Raw genomic sequence first — 16,788 nt, forward strand, 5'->3', positions numbered from 1 at the left:
AACTGGGTATCCCTGCCGTTAGACCCTCCTTCTCAGTAATTATTACAAAAATAAGAAAAAGGATAAACACTTGTTCATAACTTACAATATAAATAAAATATATTTAAAAAATTTAATTCAGCAAAACACTTAAAATGCAATAATCTTCCATTTTGTTCTCTGGTACCATCGCAATACCAAGAGTGTAATAATCCATGAAGAGTTAAAAAGTAACCAATATGCAAATAGAAAAGAAAACCACAACGTTTTTTGTTTGTTTTAATGAGTAATCATTGTTTTTCCTCAGCTGGTTCAACAATTAACCCTTCAGTAAATATTAGCCTGCAGGTAGCTCCCTTGTTTCTGGGTTTTTCTGTCACTCAGAATTCTCCCATACTATTTCTGCATACTGTTGAGCTGCTCTCTCAGTTTAGGGTCACAACCCCGAGCGCTCTGATTACCACAGGAATCAGTGTTGCCTTTCACACTCTACATTTTTGCACTTCCTTCTTCAGTTTTGGGTAGTTCTCAAAACAGAAACTCATGTTTCTGCTATTGAATAAAAGTTACTTGATATGACCCCTCTTCGTCTGCAGTTTGTTGACTGCTGCGATGTCCAGTTGGTCAGCTATTAAAGACTTTTCCGTCCCCCCATAATTGAGGGCATCTCAGCTTTTTATAGGATTCCAGCCAGTTTTTCTTCAGTTTTTGATGCTGAACTGTCTCAGTTGCATCTTTGTGGCGTCCTCACCTTTGTCTTTTCAGGAAAATGGTAGGTCTCCCTGATTTAATCTCCATCTCCTAGTGGTATGTGAAATGTAGAGGTTAGTCCTATGGCAGTTGTATCATTTTCTCCCATTTGTGCTTTCGTTTTCTCCTACCTGAAGCAAATCCTTGCTGGGAGCCATGTTTCTTTTTTTATCCTGATTTGGGTTTCGATGCCGACTAGTCCATGGCTCCCCTCCAGTCTCAGGAAGTCGGACTCATCTTGAAGCCTTCCAATCACAGTGGAATGTTTTCATGGCATCAAATTTGGGGGTATCCTTCTCTAATCATCAGGTTATGACACCAGCTCAGCCTCTGAAGGCTGCAGCACTTTATTTCTGGGGCATAAAAGTTCTTATGTGCAGGAAAACTGTTCAGGAAGTGTTGTAGCCCTGAGCCGTCTGTCCAGCCTATAGGACACGTCTCAAAGTAGACTATTATTTTTAGGGTTAGTTTTCTGCAACTCAAAAAGAAGTCTGACAAGCTGTAGCTGTTCTTCATTTTTTTGTCCGACCCGCAAGCCCAAAACTGTCTAGAGTCCCTTCTTCCTTGAAAATGCCACTTTTTTCTTCAATGAATAATTCTCGCTAGACTGATTTTAACAATAGATTTTCGACAACCATCACTGGCAAAAGCAATTAAATAGCAGATGATCATAATTAATGTCAGCGCTCTGGTGTAAGTGAGTAACATCTTTACGCTACTTTGCTTCATAAATGTCACGTCACACAAACTTAAACCAAAAGAAGAGATTGCAAGCAACACTTAAATTTGATCAAATTTCAAGCAAATATAAGCCTTCAAATAAAAATTTTGACAGAAAACAATCTGTAAAATACAAGCAAACATATTTGTAAAAACAGAGCGTGTGTTATAAAAAATATATTAGAAAAGAAGACTTGTTTCATATTTTGGGAACCTTTAGAGTTTTGTTCTGTGATGACCAAGGCGAAATAGAGATTTTCATTTTCTATAAAGCACCATGAAAAGACTTTTAATATGATCACTCAAGAAGAACAAGTAATTATGAATCAAATGACAAATGAATAGCTTCCATTCATGGTTCATAAACTGTATTAGATTGTGCTATTATTCTTGTGTGGTTTCAGAACTAATGATGAAAAGAATGTTTCTGACAGAGATATCCTTAAAATTGGTCAAAATTTTCCAGATAGAGAAATGCATCTTTTAAAATCTAAAAAGTGACATTGAATGATGATTTTAGTGCTTGGTAACGTGTGACATTCGCAAAAAGATTGTATGAAGTAAAGTTAAAGAGGAAACAAAGGGTTTTCTGTCAGCAACTCGCTGCTCCAGTTTATAGGGACAGTTTTAACCAAGAGCCAAAGTCTCACCTCCTCCTCTCACTGTCCTTGACACACTTACCCAAGGTGGACTTGCTGGCCCTATCAGCTGGTGCTGTAGACATCCCATAGGGGGGCAAAACACCCTGCAGCCCTCCAGCATCTATCTCCTGGTCCCGTGTGCCTCTGTGTGGCCCCTTAACATGCCTCGGGCTGTCCATTTGACATTCCCCTCTAAAGAAGTGATTAATGTCTGTTTACTTCAGAGACGCAAAGGAATTTCCCAGCCTGCAAATGAAAAGGAGAGATAAGAAAGAGTTAACGAAGAAGGGATAAAACACTGTAATTATGTGGACAGTATACTGAAAGATGTGCAAACGTTGAATATGTTTCATGAATCTTTTTTTGGCGCTGAGGTAAGCAAGGGATGTTTGGGGGATTTGAAGCAGTTATCCAACGCTTTAGAGGAACAGACACAGATTTGAGTCACAAAAGGTAATGTGAACAGCGAAAAACAGCTTTGAATACATTTTCATGAAACTCTGGATCTCTAAGGTCGTTTATTGTAACCACCTGGTTGACCTACTGCTCTCCCTTAGAAAAGCTGGCTGAGAAAAATGGAGAACAAGCAAAAACGATAACATCCAGCTACGCATTAACCAGTTTAATTCAGCAAAATCAGCTTGCTGATATACAAAAGGCTGCTCTGAATCTAAATGGGAAGTGTGGATTTGTGAGCCACAGTGTGATTGATTTACTTCTGTCAATGTTTTGCTTCATTTTTGATTGGTGGATCTGTAACCTCTTTAAATAATCTCCACACATATGAGGGAAAAGTCTGAACCCAGATGTACAGTTGCTGTTAAAATCCTCTAAACTGCTGAAACGTTATTGACATCCAATTATTATTTAAGCTTAAAAGGCACAAAATCAAATGAAATATCAAGAGTGAATTGTAAAGCATTCACTTTTGTCTAATTAAAATATTCCTGCAACAGTTCCTTCATCCTTGTATGCTCATGGTATTATTGCCATCCCAAAATAGTTCTGCAAAATATTTATAACCATTTTTCTGAATTATAAAAAGCTCTGACAATTAGTAAGAAAATGACCATTACACATGACTTTAAACTGAAATATATGGTAAAATTAAATTTAGCAGAAATCGTATTTTACTCAGCTGCAAGTGTTGATGCATTGGTATACGGGTCATCACTGCAGGGTTAAGATAACTTGGTTCACTGGTAAAATAAGAACACTTTCCTGGCTTGCTTTCTAATTTTTCCTCAATGCTTCTATATAAGGTGTTTTGTTTTGTGGTAACAATTCACATCAGACTTAAATTTTCTCGCTACCTTATATCACATGGTTTGGACATGTTTTAAACAGAGTTAAACTGGATGCTTTGATCATCTACAAGAAATAAGATGTGTCGTGGTGGTGGTGGTGGTGGTGGTGGGGGGGGGGGGGGGGTAATCTAAATCTGCAGCAGTTGGGCTCTCACCTTCCTCCAGGCGGAGTTCAAAATGAGAAGCCTGAACTATCAGTAGTGTTGAGCGGGGTCAAGGCCTGGCTTGCATCAGCAGTCACGGAGGAGCAACCTTGGTGGTCCAGAGAAGCTGCTGGATTTTTGGAAACAATTAAGACAACTGGTGAACACAAGATACTACCAAAAATGCTAGGGCTTCATTTTGGAAATAATACTTTCAAAAAAAAGACTATAAACTATTTATAAAATATACTATATAAATTTAAAATGTCCTAATTAGTTTGCAAATAGTTCATAGTTCCAAATTAAACAGGATGGGTGGAAGTTATTGAATCTGGAACACAGTGGCATCAATATGAAGCATTATAAAGAAAAAGACCAAAGATTTTAAAGACCTACTCTGATGAAAATTGGGATTTTTGGTGTTTTTAATTGTGTTCTTGTGGTATTTTTCTTATGATGGAGAACATAGATAAATAAAATTAAGCTTAAAGTTGCATTTCTGAGTTTTTCTTTATTCAAATTGAATCAGGAGCAGTATTTTTTTAATAGAGCTTATTTGCGACATAGAAAATACGCTGGACTCCTCGCTCCACTCCATTGTGATACATCCACTTGTAGACGACTAGATCCATGTACATCTTTATTTTCCTCGTCTGAGCTGCCATCTGACCTAAAACTGTACAGCTGGTTAGCTCCAGCAGTGCTCGCCATTTTGGTTGCACCAGTAATGTTAGGTTGGGGTTGTGAGGAGCTGCAACGTAGCAGGAGAAAGTGTAAACATATGGATAATGGGAAGTAGGCTAAGTCTCGCCCACAATTCAGAGGCAAATTTCGAATCAACTCTTGCCGCTCTGCAGAAATTATGTTCTAGAAAACGACAGTTTTTTTTAAATTGGGCTAAAAACGGCATCATCATAATTAACTGGGAACACGTTTATAATAGATCAAAAGATGAGTTGACTGGATCGTAATGATAGTATAGGATATTAGAATAAAATGCAGTTTAGGTGACTATACACCATCCACTTAGATGGACAACAGCATTTTCAGAAGAAAACGAAGTGAGTCAGCCATGACTCAATCTGGATGATTAAATACAAGCATAGTAACGCCAAAGAAATAGCAGCAATGGTCAGAGTGGGCAGGACAAAATCATTCTCATAAGTGAATCTGTGTAGCGGAAACGAAAAAGGGTTTGGTGCAGAAACTGGGCTAATAGGCAGGAGTGACTGACTTGAGTCAGTCTCCATAAACTAAACTCAGTCTTTAAAGTCTCTAATTCTAAAGCAACTGTGATTAATTCCACATCTCAGTTGTATTCCTCTGCATAATTTAAGGGAAGTAAAGTTACTGCACTGATTGGGCAACTGTCATGTTGCAGCACAATCCTTGTGGCAGCTGTGTCTTTGGTTCTGTGTTTTATAGAGGGCCTCACAATCTGACGGACAGGCGAATCGATATTTTGACTTTGGCCACGGGATTTTCTCTTACAAGAGGAGAGATGGTAATGGAGGAGGACTGTAAATAAGTGGAGGATTCTTGACAAATGAATCCATTAACATTTGCCTGTGTCGCCTGGCGAGCAGATTTGCTGTTTTATGGAGCAGGAAAAAAGAGCTTGTAAATCTGAGGGCGCTGTAAGGGTGAGGAGCTGAGAGCAAGCCGAGGAACACATCTCCCATGATGCAGCACTTTATCTCTCTCCCAAATGGCATCTTTATCTGCCTAAATTAAGTTTTGATTCCTTGCCACATATGGAGCTGCAAATCACTTTTAATACTGATATCCAGAGCGCCAGTAAAGTGTGCCCAAAGCGATGGAAAGCTGCTTTATTGTGTGGCACGTAACTGGCGTTGTCACTATTCACTCTCTCTGTGGTTGACGGTTGTAAAAGGAGAAAAAGAAACTGCTTCAGTTTTGAGGTTAAATCAAAACTGTCCTTATTTTTAAGTCTTTTCTTTTTATCGTTCAGCTGTGTGGAAAGGAGACACACCACACCTTTAGATCTCAACGTGTTGCTCTGTGGATGAGAATGAGCATCCCTGAAGGTCCTTAATTAATAGCTGTGATTAAGTTCCAATTCCATTTACATTTGGTGATGTTTATCTTTGAAATTAGAAAAAGCTTGGACACATTTTTGTGTGGCAATAGGACGTGGTTCTTCCATATAAAAAAAGGAAAAAAAAGTAGATGCACTGCTTCCACATAATCATTAGTCTGCTGTTGTAGCTCTCTCTTTTTTCTTTCTATCAATCTGTCTGTCTCTCTGTCTAATTGATCCACAGCCTAATGCTTGAGACAAAGCTCCTCTTGGCGATTTGCAGGAGTGGGAGATGTCTGACAGGTAGAGTGCTGAGAGGCTTATCTTATGCCATAAAATATACTTTTAGAGTATGTAAAAGCAGAAAAAAAAATATCATACGCAAGCAAATTTCATTCCATGTCATCTACGATTTGCAAAAGTATTTCAGTTTTAACAAAAATTATGGACCGCCTGCATGAAAAACATGACTTCCTCCTCACAACTGCCTACAAATCAGCACAAATTTGTTTTATCATATCATTGTTATAAATGCCCTTCCTCCCCCTTATTTGTGAACTGTAAAGATTACACAATGCAACGACATCATCTAGTTTTTCATTTAAAAAAATAGAAGACTCCTTCAAATGCCAACATTCTGCTATTAAACTAAGCTTTTCTAAGGTGAGCAGACTGTCTCTGTTTTGCAAGTCTAGTGAAAAATGTTGAATTAATTTCATAGAAGGAGATACCAAACTATATTCAATATATTCTTTTTGGGGTCAGAGGGTTGGTGGAGCCTGTTCTGGCTACTGTTTAGGGAGATACCCATTATCGTATTAGCTAGCATGTGTGTATAATATTAGATGTTATGTATAAAAGAAGATTGCACCACTGAAGAAGAAGCAACATGGAAAAATAATGGAAAAACATCAGAAAACGAGAAATACTTTGATGAAATTTTATTGAATATAAAACTGGTGGAAACTGGACAGCGTTCAATAAAACTCAGAGATTTTAGCTTTTTTATTTTGCTAAAAGGAAAAACGAATAAATAAAAAAGAAACAAAACAGGTAGGTCTATTATCGAACTAACTGAAGTAGTTAACCTTGAGTGAATCCCTTCATAATAATAGGAAACCAAGGTCATTATAGTCAATTTCAGTTCAGTTTTTTTATTAAAAAAGCAATAAATAAATGCATTAATTTCAAGGTAATTAAAAAAGTTGACTGGAATCCTTTTTGCTGCATCCTTGAAACTGATGCCATGTCAAATATTGATTAAACACAGAAATACCTTGGTTTGATTTGGCACAAGAACACCTTAGCTAAAGTATATGCCAACATATTGACAACTAATGGCAAAAGATAATCGATTCATTACTTTCCAACCAAACAATACTGCGTAGCAGCCCTGAAACCTGTTCAAGATACAATAGCGATGACTAAAAAGACATGATGGTAAGCCGGAACTACTCTTTTGTATCATTATAATCCTGGATGTGTTTGACCACAACACAGACCAAACAACTGCTATTTTAACATGTATTCCATGTATTTTAAAGACATATTGGTAGTAAAATCTAATTAAAGAAATTCTTATTTTTAAGATGAAAAATGATTGGGTTCATGGATATCGCTATATATTAGACATGTACTTTATTATTTTCCAAACTTTTTTGTATCAACGAGCACCAAAAGGAAAAGACTTGCACATTAGAGAAAAACTGCAGGAATGTCAGACTAACACAACAGAGAACTGATGTTAAATCTAAATCATATTTGCATGACACACAAAAAGATGTTGATCTATCATGTGTCCACATTTTTATTTTATTTTTTACAGATCTTGCCACAAAAGCGTGTCATTGCTGTGATGTCTCACTGTGCAAAATGTTGCCACTTCACAATAAAAATCTCAAACCCTTCCTACATCTCATCTTCCCTCCAATGTAGAATAGCAAAATGTTCAAAGTCAGCACCAGGAAGTCGGGGAACCGGAATGTTATCATGTAGCAAGACGAGCCAGTCTGTGTAAATAAAGCAGGACTTTTAAAGGACTGTTCTCTTCCTGTATTACTTTGTACTTCCAGCATCTCAGACATAGCTGTCCTCTCAGGGTTGTTATGCTTCTCTACAGTGTCAAATTTCCTGAGACTAGAGTTTCCATCTAGCAGCCACTCAGTGAGTAAAAATCTATCTTTCCTGACAAAGGTGTGGATGTTAGGGGAGTTATTTGCTGAAAGGATTGTGTTAACAATCTGAGGGCACTTACACATGAGTATTACTGTGATATGCAGGCTTTTTGCACCATGCACATATGGAATATCCATTCTCAAAAGCGTATAAAAAGGTAACGGTTCATGTTTTAGGTTACATGGATACTTTGTTCTTTTAAAAAATAAAATGAAATAAAACTGGTGGGCTTAAATTTTGAATATCTGATTTCATTGAAAGGACTTGAGGAATACAGCCCAGCTTTTGACCCTCTGAAATAAAAACCTTTAAACAGGATTTCCCAGCTCTAAAGTACCAGCTGACTAGGAAAACACTGAATTTCATTTTTCTGACTTGTACTGAATGCTGCTTTATATTTTTTAAATCTGCACCTCAAAGCCTCACGAATGAAGCCACAACAGAATGTCAAAACTTGTTTAAGTTAACAGGCCACAAATAAAAATAAAAAGTTCAGTACAAAAGCAGTGTGTACAAGGACATTTCAAAAAGCACACTTAGCTTAACCTTGAATTGATGGGCGGCAACGGCGCAGAGCTACAGTGTGTCACTTTTCTCAGTTGGCAAACAAAAGTAAAATGTGAAGATCACCAGAATGAATAAATAGGAAGCAGTACTAGGAATTCATTTTAAAAGGAACATTGGTTTTGGGAACAACACAAAGCACATTAAGGGTGTCAAAGGCAATATGTATTAATCAATAATAATATTGATATTAACATCACCTATATGTTATTGTCCACATGCTCTGTTCAATGACCACAAAGTTGTCTGTGCAACATAATTGTTTCAAAATAAGTGATTTTTTAAAAGGAAAAAATAGACTGGTATTTGCATCTTTTGTGATTACTCTAAATTCAGAGCTCACTAAAATTTGGGAATCCACATCACTCCAATAAAAATGCAATTAGGCAGACAAGCTTTGTTCACAACACCTTTCACAAATAAGTTCCAAAGGGGAAGGACTACACAGCCTTCAAATGTAGGACAGGAGATCACAGACAAAGGGGTGAGAAAACTGTATTGTTTTTATCTCATTCAAAAGTTATTTGAAAATTCCAAAAGGGATTAATTAGAGTAGTTTTTTTTACATTTTCCACTAGTTTATAAAAGATGATTTATTTTAGAATCAAACTTTTACATTAAAAAATTTTTTTTTTCCCGCAGTAGTACAGACTCTGATGGTTAAAAAACAAGGTATGGGCTTAGATTGTTTAAATAAAATCTGCAATAAAATCTGTTTTAAACAGTTTTTATTTATCTATTTATCGTTTTTTTTTATCCCACTATTTATGTGTCTTTTACATAATGCATCAACCATGAATGTCTCAGGTATTTTCAAGGTTAATTCACTTCAAAGTCAAAAATAAAGCACAGCTTCTGATGTCAAAGTGACTCTGGATTTACAGTTATGTGTCAAAAGGTAAGGGTGTCCTCGGATTGTGCAGCATTAGTCATTGTCTGCACTTTGGGTGCTGTATTGGTTTTTACATTTCTAGTTTTACCCTTTTCTCCTTCTTATCACTGGTTAAAATACACAGAGGATATAATCTGAACACAGAGGATATAATCTGAACAAGAGGAAATAAAAGCCTGGTAATTCTCTTTATGTCACAATACAATAGAATTGTTTTTACAAATTAGTATTTTTTGAGTAATTGAAATTACTGTTGTAGTTGCATCCCAAAGACTGAAATACACAATGCACCATGTTTTTGGAGTTTCAGCTGATTGGAGAGTTCAAAATGGAATTTTACTGTTCAGAAGCAATGATTACTAAGTCTGTTTAGAATTTATCTGCAAATGTAAATTTTAATTTTGGTTTAAAACACGTGACACAAATCAACAATACAAACGTACTAATTAAACATTAGAGGACATCTACAGAATTGGAGTAATCGCTGCAAAAAAAACATGTTTAATTTCTGCCAAACAGGCTTAAAGACCCACTCAGGTAATGTTTTGATCTATTGTAAAAGCATTCCCGGTAATCTTTTAATTATGATTATGCCATTTTTAGTCAAAACAAAAAAAAACTGTCATTTCCCAGAACTTAGTTTCTGCAGATCAGTAGGAGTTCATTAGAAATACGCCTCTAAGCCTGTGCTCATTTCCCATCATCTCTTTGTTTGCACTCTCTCCCGCAAGCTTTCAGTCCCTCACAACCCCACCTAACTTTACCTGTGCAACAAAAATGACGAGCAATATTGGATCTATGCAACTATTCAATTTTGAGCTTGGATGAGGAAAACAATTTGTGGATCTATTTGTCTGCAAGTGGACACATAAGGGGCAGAGTGGGAAATTGTGGCCCACCAGTTGTAGCTTCTACTTGACATCTACAAGCTTGTACATTTGACATTTTTTCATCTGCTTCTGATTCACAACAATTCAAATAAAGAGATACTTAGAAGTGCAATTTTACGCTTAATTTTCTTAATATAAGGCTTTTCATGATCAGAAAAGATGCCACAAGAACACCATAAGAACCTTTTTCATAGGAATTGGTTTATAAAATAGAAGAAGACCCAAAACTGAACCTTGGGGAACTCCATACATTAATTAGGTTGTCATTCACAGGTGAAAATAAATAGAATGTGCTTCTTAAGCAGGAGGGAAAAAACAATTCCCTATTCATTTCCTTGCTATCTAACACTATTGTGTGATCAACACAGCAGACAATTTCCTGCAAATCCTTATCATCATGGCATGAGATGAAACTGCCTTCCCACCGCCACACAAGACAAGGGAGAAAACCAAACTTCCAAAATTAGATTCATATTTTAAAAGTTTCATTTAGTGGCAGAGATAGTGTGAAGTTCATATTTCACTTTAATCACAGTGCCGGGTATTACTCAGACATCTGTCGTGCTTGTATAATTACCCATCAGACTTCCATCAGGAGCACGAAGCAGACTTTTTCCCCCTCCGTCTATCTTTGCCTCTCCGTCTGTGATTCCGCGTCTATTAGGCTGAGCTCAGTATTGATCACTGTGACACGCTCTCTGTGCTTTTATATGACAATTAGAGCAGTTATAGCGAGGGGAAGTGCGGGGCCCTGCTAGATAAATGATGCCCTCCCACACTACAGCGCATGCGCCCAAACTAATTAAGAGAAATTGGAAACACCTGTTGGCATGGCTTTTTTTTTTTTTTTTTAGGGAGGGCACACATTTGAAGATTACGTTTTAATATTTTTTTCTCTGAAGATAAACATTTTTCCATCTCATTTTCATTGCGATTTGACGCTACACCCCAGCATCCACATTTCTCCCGGCTTCCATTCCACGCTGCTGTCCGGGCCAGGTTTTCACACAGCGTCGCCACTTGCCGGAGCCCTTGGATTGGCTGAAGGAACAAGGTAACCCACAGAGACTGCTCCGTCCTCCGCTTTCAGTCCTGTCAGCGCAGCGCACGGGCTCAGAGACGCGCGCACTCACATCTCTCACACGCGTGGAAAGGCTCCACAGAGAGGGTAGTAAGACAGCGCTGCTAGACCTATGAAGGAGCATGAATTTGCCTTCAAGAGATCGACCTCACAAGTCAAGAAAAACCCCTTTACTTTGAAAGGGGGACGCAGATTTGGATGCAACATCTGTCCTGACGGAGGGGCGATGCAGCCAGCTTCTAATCCATAAACTATCACATGTTTGCGAAAACACACTGCGCCGGATATACTCTGCGCAAAACCACATTTTTTTGGACCGCCAAGGGGTGCATTTGTTTGCGTTTTGTCGGACTTGCCCAAAAGCGCAGTTTGACTCTTTGATTACCGAGCGGTGCGCAACCTGACCGAAAAGAAGCAAAGAGCGCCGAGATCCTCGTCTGAGATGACGACCTCATTCTGGCTCCTGCTCTTTCTCTTGTTGTTGGACATCGCAGTGGCTCAAGGTAAAACTTTAAAAGCTCTTTCTTGACCTGTGAACTTGGACGCACTCTTCGGTCAAAGTTTGGTAAAGTTGTGCGGGGTGCAGAAGACAAAGGAGAGGGATGACAGAGGAGCGTAATTGATGGAGATGTGTTTCCCCCAGATTACTGCAATAAACGGGTTAAGTAAGAGAGTACAACAAATAATGAAGGGTTAATAAAATCATAATAAAATAAAAATAATAGCTATGATGATTTAGAACTGAGAATAATCCTAGTCTGTGCCATTTTTTTATTAGGAAAAGTAGCTTTCTCCAAACGCACAAAACGCCTAAAATCAAAGAAAAAAATTCCCAAATCTTTTGGACAATCAAGACTTAGATGCTAGTATTGTGATGCCTTTTTAACAATCAAATTACATTTCTATGTCTACCATAAACAAAATAAAGACTGTTTACCAAATTCTGTTGCGTGTTATAGCTGTTAATTAAGGAAAACGGAGATAACATTGGCTTAATCTCCTTTTTTCTGAGTCAAATTAACTACAGAGGAGCTGATGTTTGCCACTATTCCTCTGTGTGTGTTTTAGTTATGGAACTGTAGCCCTTTTCTTTTGACAGAACCATGTCCAGTTTAATGATTTAGGTGTCACATTCTCTACATGGGTTGATTTATTATTATTATTTAATTTTTTAAATTAAAACCTTTTAGTCAAAATGTGAAGGGAAATTGGAGGTCCAAACATACGTCCTGGAGAGGGCATGGAACTCTTGCAACCTTATCTAGCGGCTCCAGACTTTTATCTACCTCCTACATTGTTAATGAGCAGAAACTGGGGAGAACCAAATACAGCTGCAGACCGTTTCTGAAGGGCAGGGTGGAATGACATAATACCCTTCCCTAAACCCCGGAGAGCTCTGTGTCATTGACTAGAAGGGAATATGAACAAGGTTCTTCTCTGTCCATTAAGAAGTCAATACAGCAGAAGAACATTGCTTGAGTCTAATTAATGGGCTTAGCTATTTTGGGACACTGATGAGCTGTACACATTTCCAAATCGCATGACAGTCACTTCTTCAGTGTAAAACTACTGATGATTAAAGTGGTTCACTTACTCAGCTGTTCCTCGTGACACCATTCTTTCCCTGCCTGTTTTTTTTTCTTTTTTTTTTTTGAAAGGGGGGATTTGGAACTTGTTTTTGCAGATTTTTAATTATACTGCTTACTAGAAGGAACATTTTTTTAATGTGTTTGGCTTTTTATTTAGCTGAACAAAGGGGATTGTCTGCGACAAGCAGACGAGAGCTTGGCGACAGGAGCTTGATTGGAAATCTTTGGTGAGAGAAAACCTAGATATTTTCACAGCAGTAGCAGATCTGCACACTACTGTCCATGATGTAGAAGTGGATGAAGGAGTTCAAGTTGTCATGGGAACAGATGAAATGCTGCCTTTTTAAAAGACAGATATGGCTTTAGTTGTAATGACTTAATTAGGAATATTAAGGTTGAACAGATGGTCCATGGAATCAAAGACATAGCTTTTTTAATTTTATTAAATTGTCTTGAAAAATCACCTAATGGTGGTGAAGCTCAACTTATGAAACTCAGAACAAGGCAAAATCTCATTTAGTGTTTTTTATTTCTTTAGGATTTTCATGGCTGACCTTAAGCTTGACATTTACAAAGCGCACTTCTGTTAGTGTGGACACATTGATGCTGCTGGCTGGCTTAAGATTAGTTCAGTTTTTCCACAGTGCTGCCCTTGCGCCTCTCCCCTCCTCTCACGCCACGCTGCTGTTTCTGCTGCGTCTCTGCTTTCTGATGATGTGTCCTCTGAGGATTGTTTATGGAGAGGAAAGTTAAAGGATATTTGATACATGGACGAGAAAGTCTTGTGACTCCAGAGTGCAGAAACATGTTATTATTTACCGTACCCTGCACTCCCATTCAGAGCAATCTTCGCAAATGCTACTTTAAAATGTGAATGCTACTTTTATTACAACAGGCAATTTAGCTGTTTGTGTGTTTAAGGAACCTTTACCAAAATCCCTGTTCTTGAGAAATTACAAATTTAAATTCGAGAGATGTGCAAGAAATTGAAGGCTTACCCAAGCTGAATGAAGATGGTTTTGTGTAATGAACAGGTGGAAAAAAAGACATGCATATGAGCAGGTCAGAGGAGAAACCGGTTGCTAACAGAGACAGAGGGAGCATTGTAGCGAGTAATAATTACTGTGAAAAGTGGCTGCTGAGTTTGCTTCCCTGCTCCACTTGATGTCATATACTGTTGTTATGGAAGCAAAAAAGGGTTTGCTATTTTAAGTTTTTAGACTCGGCATGGGTGGTGGTGGTCTGTGATTTAATGGTAGAGAAAAACACAGTTGCTGGCATATTTTGGACATAATGTATATTTCTGTATCTGTACACTTTTTTACTTTGGTGTCTGTTGAGCCATTAATACATTTTGTTTTCAAACGTTTTTTGTTATTTAATTCCACCCAATTAAAACAGTTTTTGTTTTACTTTTATTTTTTTTTATTTCTTTTGACCGGTTGTGGTACAAATCCTCTTTAGCCAAGTTTTTTTATTGTTTGAATGGTAGTAATGGTAATAATTGAGTAACAGAACCAAAAGTTTCAAATCAAAGTCCATTTTTTCATAAAGTTGCTCTAAACTTGGGTCCAAAGAAGCTTGTACAAATCTAAATGTTTCTAAAGAAAGACAATTATGACGTAAAAAAAAAATGGATTGATAAAATAGCAGAATAAAAGCATGGAACAAACACTGAAAGGTTTTCATATCGTCATCCAAAGAAATTAATAAGAAAACATAGAATATATCCCGAAATAACACTCAAAGAAACAGTGTTGCAGATTTAAAATCGCTATGAGTCAATGAGAAAAATATTTTAAATAAACTGCACTAAAAAAAGCTTTCAATGGATACTTTGTTTTTTCCATCCTTATGTGTTACTTTTAAAGTAAAAGGCCTCTTTTTGTAAGTACGGATGTGTTTTTAGTGGCTTTTAGTTTAAATTAAAGCAAACAAACCACACAGGTTTACAAAAAGGTCACAGTTACGGGAGATATATCCTTTTCAGCATAAACCACATTTTGGAGATCCCCACTTTTCAAGGAGATGGGGGGAGGGAGTGGGGGTGTTGACTCCCACCCTGAGAGCATTTTGAAACAAAGAACAAATCTCACAACTTCCCAGAACTTCAAGTTGGCATACTTTGCTCTAAAAATGTTCATTCAGATGTGGAACGGCAGCTGATGCCTCTGACCACCCTGCTGAAGGGATGCCTCTTCCAGTTAGTATTTGTAAATATTTATTTTTTGCCCTATTTCCTTAAATGCTGTTTCTGTTGGATGTTTTCTTGCCGTCTCTGTTTGTTTCTCTCAGCCCGCATGCCTTAGAGCGCAGTAAACTTGAGGAGATCCTTAACAGCACTTGATTCCACCGTGGTAAAATCTTGTTTCTTCCACTAAAAGCAGTGGGGGGAGGGTGTGTGTGTGTTGGGGGGGGGGGGGGGGGTAGTGAGATGAAGGAGATTGCAAGGACACAGGAAAGGGACAACAAGGTAGAGAACGAAGAGGAGTCGGAACTGATCGGAGAGGTTGAGAGGAGAGAAGGGTGAAGTGGAGTTATCAAAATGGGGGGACAGGAACGGACAAGGGATGAAAAGCCCAATGTCATTAATCCCCCCCTGTGTGACACTCTCGACTGCAGGGGAGCTTCACAGCACAACATTCACGTCTATTAACAGTCCATTAGCAGAACTCGGCAGAAGTAGCAGTACTTGACAGTTCGACTTGTGCCAAAATGGCTGACCTGCATCCCTTCATGGTAAATATTTTACCACCTGGATGTTTCTGTTTGTTTGTGTTTGACTACTTTTTCCACTTTTTTATAGGGTTTGGTAAATCCAAGGGCATCACACCAGAACAAATTATAGGGAGTTTAAAGACCCACTCCAATAAAGATGAAGTTTTTGCTGTTTTTAACATGTTCTTGTAGCATTTTTCTCATGGTGGAGAACATTTAAAAAGAAAATTAAGATTAAAACAGCATTTTTGAGTATTTCTTTATTGTGGTGAATCAGGAGCAGACGAAAAGCTTGTAGTTGTTACGTAAAAAGTACAATCAGCAGGCCACAAGCTTCTGCTCTGCTCCATGCAGATGCATCAACTTGTAGACGACTAGATCCATGTGCGTTTTCCTCATCCGAGCTAGTCTCTGGCTCAGAACTGCACGGCTGGATGGCTCAGATATTGCTCACCATTTTTTTTGCACTGCTAACGTTGGCTTGGAGTTGTTAGGGGCTGTAAGAGTGTTAGCAAAGGGATGATGGGAAATGAGTGCAGGTGTCAACTCTCCCACCCTCAACTTAGAGGTGAATTTCTGATGGACTCCTGCCACTCTGCAGAAACTATGTCCTTCCTAGAAAACAACAGGTTTTTTGATTTTTGCAAAAAAAAAAAAAACAACAACAACATAATCATATTTAAAACACTTTCAGTTGTGTTGTAACCCTTGTGCTATCATAGGCACTTTAACATTGGGAGTTGGGTCATCTAGACCCACTAGACAGTGCGCCGAACCTTTTTTCTTCAATGATTTGTGAACCTCACTGGTGTCACTGGTGGATTACATGAAATCTTTCCACCTTTATCCACCTTTTTCATGGTAGGGAGAACACTTCAATGCAATGGTGGGGTCATCTAAGATAGCACAAGGGTCAAAATAGATTAAAAGTGGGAGTTTAACTTTTCAGGTTATAGTCAGTGAATTAGAGTCCTTTTTAAAATCCGGCCTCCACCATCAGTTTCTTAAATGAATAAATGCAAGATAATGATTCTGAGGATGATGCGTGGTTGTGACCTGATTCCATACCTGTGATTTCCCTTTGCCAGAAAATGGGTGTTAAGAGTAGAGTTGCATTAGAGCTGCAGTCATCTCTCAGTGAAAAGCTTGTTGGCCTATTACCAGCTAAGAGCTCTGTGATTACAGAATTGTCAGCATTGGGTAAGGTGTGGGGGGCGGGGTGGACCACTGTCCCTGCTCTGGATCTGACATTCATTTGTGATTAGAGATCAAAGCCAAAAGTCGGAAAATCTGGGGGG

At 38.1% G+C, this 16,788-nt stretch overlaps 1 protein-coding gene and 1 long non-coding RNA gene across 5 annotated transcripts in view; one reads left to right on the forward strand and one right to left on the reverse strand.

The window, feature by feature from the left end:
* Positions 1 to 286: 286 nt before the first annotated feature.
* LOC110016010 lies at positions 287 to 10,887 on the reverse strand. Its single transcript, XR_002874278.1, has 5 exons — positions 10,680 to 10,887; positions 3,553 to 3,670; positions 2,131 to 2,336; positions 861 to 974; positions 287 to 780 (listed from the first exon to the last, which is right to left on the reverse strand). It is a non-coding gene; the product is annotated as an uncharacterized LOC110016010 (long non-coding RNA).
* A 338-nt stretch (positions 10,888 to 11,225) lies between these two features.
* The window catches only part of LOC101157960 (netrin receptor UNC5C), a 128,870-nt gene continuing 123,307 nt past the window's right edge, over positions 11,226 to 16,788 (forward strand). For 2 of the 4 annotated variants that reach the window (XM_011481792.3, XM_020707660.2), the window contains exon 1: positions 11,227 to 11,686. In XM_011481792.3, coding sequence (XP_011480094.1) covers positions 11,626 to 11,686 — 61 coding nt within the window. In that variant the 5' untranslated portion in view covers positions 11,227 to 11,625. Of the gene's footprint in view, positions 11,687 to 16,788 lie in introns of all 4 variants that reach the window. The other 2 variants (XM_011481791.3, XM_020707661.2) reach the window with 2 other exon arrangements.

The sequence above is a fragment of the Oryzias latipes genome, chromosome 12 (genome assembly GCF_002234675.1).
Source record: "Oryzias latipes chromosome 12, ASM223467v1".
Taxonomy (NCBI): domain Eukaryota; kingdom Metazoa; phylum Chordata; class Actinopteri; order Beloniformes; family Adrianichthyidae; genus Oryzias; species Oryzias latipes.